Source organism: Dendroctonus ponderosae, unplaced genomic scaffold, assembly GCF_020466585.1.
Source record: "Dendroctonus ponderosae isolate FM_Combo_2020 unplaced genomic scaffold, Dpon_F_20191213v2 Dpon_F_20191213_7, whole genome shotgun sequence".
Lineage (NCBI taxonomy): Eukaryota > Metazoa > Arthropoda > Insecta > Coleoptera > Curculionidae > Dendroctonus > Dendroctonus ponderosae.
Genome location: NW_026018916.1, coordinates 5,940,076 through 5,949,650, shown reverse-complemented (window position 1 = coordinate 5,949,650; position 9,575 = coordinate 5,940,076). Strand labels below are relative to the sequence as shown.

Here is a 9,575-nt window from a genome sequence, read left to right as displayed (position 1 = left end):
TCAAATGGATTCCAATGACATCATACATACATCACCTTCTTCGACACGGCGACGCTTCCAAGCGTTTATCTACTAACTTCATGTGCATATATATCTCTGATATGTATGCAACTTCAGAGCAGCTACACTCAGTTCGAGTTGTCAGCTTCTTAACCCTATTTGTAGAGTAACTTTTTAGATTAGTAAAAAGCTAGTTTTTCTACTAACTATTCTATTCTAAAAATCATGAGTGATAACAGTAGTGATGAAACTGATGCGCCACATGTTCTATTCAAAGACCGGCCCGAATGGAAGGATATCACCCCCTTGAAACAAGATGATGGTGAACACCCAATGATAGCTATTGATTATACCCCTGAATGTGAGTTTTTGCTGCTAATCAAGCATTAAAATACTCCAGAACGTTTAAATCTCAAACAAATGCCCCGAAAATCCTGCTTCAGATTCTAACGTTAATTTCATCTTTTTCCTGTCTAGTTGAGGACTGTTTCGACTATTTTAGAGCAATTCTTCAAAAGAAAGAGTACTCTGATAGGGCTCTATTGCTTACTAAAACTGCTGCCGCTTTCAATCCTGCGAACTACACTGTTTGGCAGTACAGGTAGCATTAAACAACTCTAATTTATTATGTAGCAGAAGGTGATTTTCGTTGATGGTTGCAGACGAGAAATTCTGAAAACTCTTAAAAAAGACCTACATGAGGAGATTGATTATATGGAAAAAGTCATTTTAGGAGAAACGAAAAACTATCAAGTGTGGCACCATCGAAGGATTTTGGTGGAATGGTTGCAAGATCCCTCAAAGGAAAAATACCTCACTGAAAAAGCTTTGGCCAAAGATGCCAAGAATTATCATGCTTGGCAGCACAGACAGTGGACTATTAAAACATTTAAGTAGGATGATTAACCGGTTTGTAGCCCTCATGGCTCAACTAAGCACTTAATTCTTCAGCTTGTATGATGGAGAACTGTTGTATGTGGATAATCTTCTACAGGAAGATATAAAAAATAACTCTGCTTGGAATCAGAGATACTTTGTTATAAACAATACCACTGGTTTTACAGAAGAAGCCTTAAAGAGGGAAATTGAATATACTCTGGGTAAAATTAAAATTTTGCCAGATAATGAGAGTGCATGGAATTACCTAAGAGGGTGAGTGTTTTAAAACCTCTCAAATTCCCAGCTCACAAATTTTCCTTGATCATTCATAAGAAAGCGGTCTTAGTATTGTAATCACCTTAATAGTGAAAAAGTAATTTTCTCACCGAATTACTTTCCTTTCAGTTTATTGCTCCACGATAAAGGAGGTTTAAGTCGTAATAGTACAGTTACGAAATTTTGTGAAAATTTCTATAAAGAAGGACACAGATCTCCCTTTCTGTTAGCTCTTATCGTGGATATGTGCTCTGAGAGAGCAGCTGAAAGTGGTGGAGGCGATGATGATAATGTCTACACAGTGGCAAGAGCAAAGCAGTTGTGTAGTGATTTGGCTACTCTATATGATACCATCAGAGCAAAATATTGGGTTAGTCAAGAAAACCATCTAAAAAAGATCAACTTTTATATGAAATATTTGTTCCAGGAATATATTTCCGATACAATAGAAAAGAAGTCCAAAGGTGAACCGTGCGATGAAGCATGTTCCAGTTTCAATTAACGTTCAATTAATTTATTACCTTTACTTTTATGTTGGTGATATTATTTTTAATTACGAAGGCATTTATAAGAAACGTGTTCATTGTTGTAGTCGATGTGTGTTTCAAGTGCGAGAAGATTTTTCCATTTGCCTGCCACTTTTTGTAGCATTCAGCTTAAGTAGCTCTGGAATTTTGGGGTTTGTCGTTCGAAAACTAAAATGTCTGTTTGTAAAATTATATAATTTATTATAAGTACTATTAACATCATTATGTGATATATACATAAAATCTATGTTGAGTTCTTATTTAAATACCTGACATGGACATTATCTCGATAAACCTTCCTAAGTTATTCTATTCTAAATTGTATTGGAACCTGAATGAATATTTGTCGTGAATGTGGGGTATAAATTCTAAATTTCAGCGCAAATTACATCTAGTTTATTAGTTTTAATTGATTTATTGCGTAAGAAAGTAATTCTGGATTAACATTAAGCAGTAAACATCTTCCTGCAAAAAACATGTTGAATCTTTATTGACCAAGAAATAAAATTTCAGTGGTGTTGATTTCATGATTTCACGATGAACCTTTGAAACAATTGTGTGGTGTACTTTATAAGTTCGTTTTTTTCGATTTTTTAACTAAACATGAATGTTTCTACACTTGTGTAGAATTTTTCATTGATGCACCATGTACAATGGTTTTGGTTCATGCAAACATACTGTGCTAGAACGGTAGGGAAATGTAGGAATGAATCATCTTTACTAGAGTGCAATTATTTAAGATTGTTTGAAAGTCCTTGTGGGATATGTTTCGTATCTGTTTCATTTTACATTTACGACTAAAATTTGCTGAAAAAACTAGTAGCCTATATACGTACATTAATATCATTAAATTTGCTTACGCACACTTTCTATTAACAAGTAGGTAACATTGTTTCTAGAATAATTATTTCAACATATAATTTTGATGAGACAGAACGGAAAAATATAAAATTTCTAATACATGTTTATATACACAATTTTCGATCTATCTACGTCGTTAACAAAATGTATAATAAACTTTTTACATTCATTATCAACATTAATATCAGGTCCTTCTTAATAAATGGTAATATTTATTCACGTAATTTTTTATTTCAGATAGAGCATGTTCCATAGATTGAAAGAAAATTCATATTCGATCTACTTTAAAAGATTCAAATAGGTTTATATGGTTCTGTTTGCGTTTATTTGTCGCTTTTTTCTAGCTTATCAGAGTATCGAGTTCAAACTTCACAATACGCAGAAACGGAAAAAAATTATTTTACCAGAAAATGTCGATAGTGTTTGTTTTTTTGTGGAAATGCAGTTTTTGACTCATTTTCCCTCATTGAAATTCACTATTTTCCTACAAGATTACAAAGAGCGTCGTTGTAGCTTCCGCTTAAGGTGTTAAGCCCTTCCACCTTCCACCATACTAATGATATATTTTATGAAAAAGTAGTGATTTTTTTTTATAAGGTGAGTGAAAGTGTTCGGAAGCCCCATTTTCACAAGAAACACCGTTAAGAAATGTTATTAGTTCAGGGACATCTACCTATACGATGAGCAAATTGTTAACTTCTCAAAAACCAGAGCTTCATAAACTAGAAAATTACCTAATCAGCCATTAAGGTATTGGAAAATTAATAATTTACTTGAGTTTTAAAATGTTTTTGGTAAACTGTAAATAACATAACTTCTTGACACACAAGGGGGTTTGGATGGTTGGAAAGTTGCGTTTTTGAAGTTTATAATATTGTCCTTGCATATATTTTATTTTTATTTCAATACTTTATCAGATAATTTAATTTCAATAGGTTTTATAAGATTTGTACTGATTATCAATTTTTCTGTATAATAATTTTCTCGTTTTATGCCCCCTGTGTTCCCTCCCATAAAGTCAAGATGACGAGGGACTGATAGTTTTGTTGGGGCAAACATCGAATTTTCTAATCTTTTCGATAGCACTTTTATGCATTTTTATCGCTTCTTGTCTGTTCCAAGTTCCCCAAACCGGAACCTCGATTTGGGGACTTCGACCACAAAAATACGCAATATATTCTACTTAACAATTGTCTGGAACATTTGAAGCCTATTTTAGAGACTGTGTATTTGAAAACATTTTCTTACGTTTTTGTTTGATTCCCTCACGTTATTATCGAAGTTTTCCCTTTCTTCAACCTGTAATTTTAGTTTCCACAGATCGGTGGATGCAACATTTTAATTCATTTAACTTCATCTTCTGTTAGGTGCATTTATGCTTCCTACAAATCTGGTAACTATTGCCTTTTTGGCAAATTTCTGTGTTTTTCAGCATAAATAATATCAAATCAAGTTCAAGAGATTTCTTTTTGTGTTGTTGTGGCCTCAAATAATAATAAATAAGAACAGTCTCCAGAGAATACATCGCGTTTTTTGGGGTGGCGCCTTCGTTACGCCTCGCCTAAAATGCTAATGTGGCTTCATTATGAAAGCTTACGCACCAATATTAGATATTTACAATGTAATTTTTTTCACATGGCTTCAAAGTATCAGTTTTTTGTTTTGATTTTGGCCCAATTTGACCCATCTGCTACATGTACAGATGCCACAAATTGCAAGAATGCCGGTTTCCTTCATTCACGATATTCTCAATAAAATTCATTAATCTTCAAATGGAACAATTTTATTACATTTTCTTACAGCTGTAAGTGTCCCAATTCAATAGTTTGTTATTACTCTCAACTAAAATATTCCATCAATTAATCTCAGAAGAGTTTGCATGTGTCGGGTGGAGTGGCAAATAAAATTAACGTTTTAATTCAAATGCCACGGTTTTGCCAAATGAAACTGGGGCAATTTAATTGCTCAAGCTTAATTAGCTTTAGCTGTAACAAAGCTGCATTTTTCAACTTTAATTTTAATCAGAAATTAGCGGTTTTTTGCCAGAAAAGCTCTAAATTACAGACAAAATTATGAGAGTTACATCTCATTTTAGAGCAAAATTTTTTGAGAATTTTAATTTAATGTTTCTTATAAAGCAGCCAAAGTAGCCGACCTTAATCAACATTATTAATTATAGTAATTTTTTATTAAATAACCATCGCTGATGCAAAAATTTGTTTTGATTAATTCACTTGCTATTAGGTATAAACGTGCTTTAAACTTTTTGATTGATATATAAAAGCAGATCATTTTCGTAAAAGATAACAATACTCATATAGTCAACAACATTTATCAAAATCATTATAGATAACCAATATTCCTAAAAAATTCTTCGACAAAGGCACTGTAAGAACTGAATTCATACACTATTATCGTTTCTGAAATATGGATCAAGCCCTATTTTGTTGACTTCCAGTCTGTACATTGTAATAAACTCTATCGATCTCCATCAAGTTTTAATACACTGTTGAGTTTAATTAAATATCTGACTCTTGGAATTTATTGTTTTCTTATTGATTTCACATTGAGGGTGCTGTTACCATCCTTCGGCAATTATTTTAAAGCTCACTATAAAACTGATCCATCACATAATGAAAAATGTATTTATACTGAACACAATTTAGCCCGCTTGGAAGGTAGAATGTCCAAGTTGGCGAAGAAATATTCTGACACATTAATAAAAAAACAACATTTGAAGCAGCTTGATATTCTTATTGTAAGATATTCTATAATTGGTCAAAGTTAAATAGTTACGTGTCTAACTTATAGTTAGAAGATTTAGAGCAAGATCTAGTAGGTTTCTTCATCGAAAAGCATCGTCATTCCTATGACATCAGACCGTTGTAGTCGGTGACGCGATTTTCGCCAGACGTTGATAATACAAATGTAACAATTTTTTTTCTATCATTCCTATTGTTCTGTTTGGTCACCTCGAACCGCACCAACCGAATGTCACATGCAGGAGTTGAAAACGGCCATAGAAGCGGAAATGTCCTTGTCGGTCTTGCAACAGTCGAGAAACTCATCCAGAGTTACCACACCGTCTTGGTTTTTATCCATTTTCTGAAACAAACAACCGGAAAATGATTAATCTATTGTTTTTATACTGAAAATAAGTGCCTGATATTCAAATTTCGCTTTCTGGGTCAAAACTACTCGAATTTTCTCACTCATGTTGTTATGGACCGAATCGAATTTCCAATTCTCTATCACTGCATATTCGTTATTAGGCCGGAACCATTCCAATGAGGGCAAAAAACACGGTTGTGAAATTTTGATTTTTGGTCGAAAATTTCATAAGCAAGGACCAAGAGATCGATTTTTTACAAAATTCAAGTTTCTCAAAATACCTCGAATTCTACATCATCAAAAAACACGGTTGCGAAATTTTGATTTTTGGTCGAAAATTCCATAAGATCGATTTTTGAAAAAAATTCACGTTAATCAAAATACCTCGAATTCTGTGGCTCAAATAGGGCGATTTTACAACTCAACAAAAAACACGCAAATCTGAAACTTCTCGAAATCAGTACTTTTTTGAGAAAAATGCAAACATTTCCTTATCGACAATTCACTTCCTAAAAAGGCCATTTAGTTCTCTCTGGAAAGATGTAAAAATGAGCTTTCTTGCTCATTTTTTTTGCGAGAAATGACCAATGGCATGCCATAACCAACCCTAACCAACCCACGTAAGTAACGGTTTTTGCAACAGTTGAGCTATTTTTTCGAGACAATTCTTATTCGGCAAACATATAGAGAAAACGTTGTTTTTCCAGTTTCTAGAGCTCGTTTTTCTTGGATTTAAATGTTTAATCGGCAGAAGTCGAGAAAATAAGAGTTCCCAAACAACAATGACTGGGGAAACATTATTAGTTCCAAAGGAAACTAATTTCATACAATTAGCAATTTAAAACTATGAATTATTGAAAAATACGGACCAAAGATGTTAACGAAGGATGAGAAGCAATCAGAAAATAAACTTCAAATCCCGCTTTAAGACATGTTATTTCACAGATTCACAAATATTTCCTAAATATTCATCGAGTCGCAAATAAAAATAATCAAAGCCCATAAAAACTAGCGAAAAACGTATATGGAATTGGAACTTTTATTGAAAGAGATTTGAAATGTATCGATGCAACTCGCTCGGGTGTATATTCTGTCGGATAAAAGAGCTAGAGCGGGTCGACTCTATGTGGAGTTAATAAAACTCTATAGCGACCTTCTTTTTCAAAGGTAACTTTAAACATATTTATTGGAAATGTGAATGACATTTTCAGGTAGTTCCTGTTTAGGATACTCGAGGGATAAAGTTGTCGTATTGAAACTAAGATAAAGCGAGTAAGAAATGTATGATTCTGTTCTGGCTGTTTAACAAAGAGTAAGCGGATTATTGACACGTATGTATATGTTGCTGTTACGTCTTAAAAACATCTGCTAAAATACGCGAAATTTTCGTTTTGTATAACAAAGTTGTATAAAGATTATGCGTTCCAGAGTGAAAAAATTTAAACAAATCGGGAAAATTTTTAGGGAGATATTTAAACCTACTTTAGTAGTCAGCGTCTCATTGTTGAACTCGACTTTTTAAATTTTAGTGAATACAATTATTGCTTTTTAAAATTTTTGGGAGTCTGGTTTATAAAAATTCAATATTTTTGGTTTCAGAGTGTAGTTCAGGAGACAGTGAGAACCATCGTGAGATCTTCTGATCATCTGTAGGTGAACGGGGAATCAACTTCTGGTAAGTGTTTCAACATCTGAATGCATACATAATTTACCCTGCCAATTTTAAAAATTGGAACGTTTACTCAAAATAGCACATTGATATAATAAATCATTGGATACTTCTGACCTGAATCGAACCGATTTTCCATTCGCTGGCCGCATTATGTCAATTGAGGTCCGAAGCCAGAATGTCTCGAAGTGCAACTATTGAACACTTTATGACAATTGAGCTCTCCAGCAAAATCGAATAAAATGTGGACAACGTCTAGATCATAAATTTTACGAGGCTCTTGCCAGCTTAATCATAGATATGATCTTGCGCCATGGATTTTATCGGTTTGCGAATAAAATATTATTTCACTTCACTTGCTGTTGCTCTTACCTGAAATATTCTATCGACTTTTTCCTTTACGGTATCATCTTCTATACAGGGCTCGGCCAGTTTGCCCATTAGGTCATAAATGGAACTAACTATTTCTGTCATTTCTTCGCGAGTTATGTAGCCGTCGCCGTTAATGTCGTAAAGCGAAAAGGCCCATCGGAGTTTCTCCTCCAAAGTGCCTCGGGAAAGTATTGATAGATTCTGCACAAAATCCTGAAAGATAATAACAAGATTCTATTATTTCTTAAATGATCGTTATTTACCAATCCATTAATTTAAAAGGAGAACAGTTTTATTTCTCAAAAAGAGTGAGTTTTTCAAGATTTAAAGTAAAGCGCCAAATGCTTACTTACTAGTTTTAATTGAATTTTTGTTAAAAACATTCAACCGCTATTGAGAGTTGTGAGAGTGTAAAATGTGCTTCTGCAGATGAATACCAGCAGGCAAAAAATTATTTAAAAATATTGTGTTAGCAATGCTTAGTTTTCTTAGGCTGAGCAGCAGATAGTCATCAAATCTGGAAACTAACTGCTGAACTAAAACACGGATATTTTTCCTTTTTAGGGGATTGATAGCTTAAATAATAGATCAGCCCACAAAAAAAGGAATTATCTCCATGTCTCAGGTTTAGGAGCCGACTAAACAGGTAACCTTTTTCAAAAACGCAAAATCTAATCCTCCAGCAGCTTTAATTTCGATCGCTCTTTGGCTGTCATTTGAATATCATATTAAGGTATCAGGTGTTATCTGCCCCAACCGCGGAAGAAAAACCAATATAGCTCAGGTAAACAATGTAAATTTTTTCGCGTGTTTGCCCCCGGAATTTCTAGCTGAAAGACGTTGGCTCCAGCTAATGTGATTTTCTAAATGGAGATATGCATTTCCGGTTTTTCAGGAAACTCGTATATTTTCCTGACGTGAGCCGCTTTGGGAATTTTCGACGAGAGATACGTTATATGCAAGTGCAATGTTGGGCAAACTCATGTGGCGTTTTAATTTCTGCATACATTCGTGGCGCAACATGCAGAATTTGATAAAACATGTTTCCTTTCACGGAAACGAATTGCATTGGTGTCGTCAAGACATGAAGTTAAATGTACAAAGCCAAATAAACTTGGAGCCAGGAAAAAGCGGTTTTTACGCGGGTTATTTGCTGACAAAGCTATCAGTTCTATGAAAATTCTCATGTAATGAAAGTCCGCAAACGTAGACATATATATCATTGCTTTGGGAATTTAATTGAAAAGCTACATTTTGCATATCTGATCTTTATTCCCTACAAAACCAATTTTGAATCCCCCTATATTTATGCATCATCCATTTCCATCTACTGTTTTTTATCGGGCACCCGCAAATCCAAGTGGTTATTTCCATATAATTACCGTAAAAGCCGAGCACTGGCGGTAATAAAGAATCAGCAAGTGAAAAATCCCATTATTACGCTATTGTAGACTGCACATACGTCGCTCTTGTTGGAAAATTCCTAATTACCTGCGAAAATAGTTTTTCGCACAGCATTCAGCCGTCCTGGAAACCCTCTTCATCCACGCCTCTATAATTATGTAAAATGTAAACAACTCCATTCGGTCGTAAGCTTTATTATTGCCCTCTAAATTATTATGTTAGAGCTGTTTATTTGGATTAGTGTGATGCTCTGCCGTAGTAATTTGGCCTCTAATTTGTGCTTGTTGGAATTATAATTTCAGAACGTATTTTTAATCTCCTTGTGTGTGTAATTACAAGCCCCCTGGTTCGTTGGGTTATGTTCCAAGACCACAAGATATATATATTTTTTACAAACTTCTTTTTGGGTATTTCGCCTCAAAAATTTTTGTCTTTAAAAAAGACAGAATTTCCTCACGTCTTTTATTACAGATTGA

The 9,575-nt window shown here is 33.9% G+C and overlaps 2 protein-coding genes across 5 annotated transcripts in view; one reads left to right on the top strand and one right to left on the bottom strand.

The window, feature by feature from the left end:
• Positions 1-95: 95 nt before the first annotated feature.
• On the top strand, positions 96-1,929 carry LOC109539749 (protein farnesyltransferase/geranylgeranyltransferase type-1 subunit alpha; the record flags this gene model as incomplete). The annotated part of the gene is given in 6 exon segments (XM_019907726.2): positions 96-361; positions 478-601; positions 663-893; positions 952-1,152; positions 1,285-1,525; positions 1,583-1,929. Coding segments are annotated over 6 exon segments (1,008 nt in total). The 3' UTR covers positions 1,658-1,929.
• Positions 1,930-4,310: 2,381 nt separating this feature from the next.
• The window catches only part of LOC109539750 (Kv channel-interacting protein 4), a 97,580-nt gene continuing 92,315 nt past the window's right edge, over positions 4,311-9,575 (bottom strand). For all 4 annotated transcript variants that reach the window (XM_019907728.2, XM_048668232.1, XM_019907727.2 and 1 more), the window contains 2 exons: positions 7,696-7,908; positions 4,311-5,648 (listed from right to left, as the gene is read on the bottom strand). In XM_019907728.2, the coding sequence (XP_019763287.1) occupies positions 5,538-5,648; positions 7,696-7,908 (324 nt within the window). In that variant the 3' untranslated portion in view covers positions 4,311-5,537. The remainder of the gene's footprint in view (positions 5,649-7,695; positions 7,909-9,575) is intronic.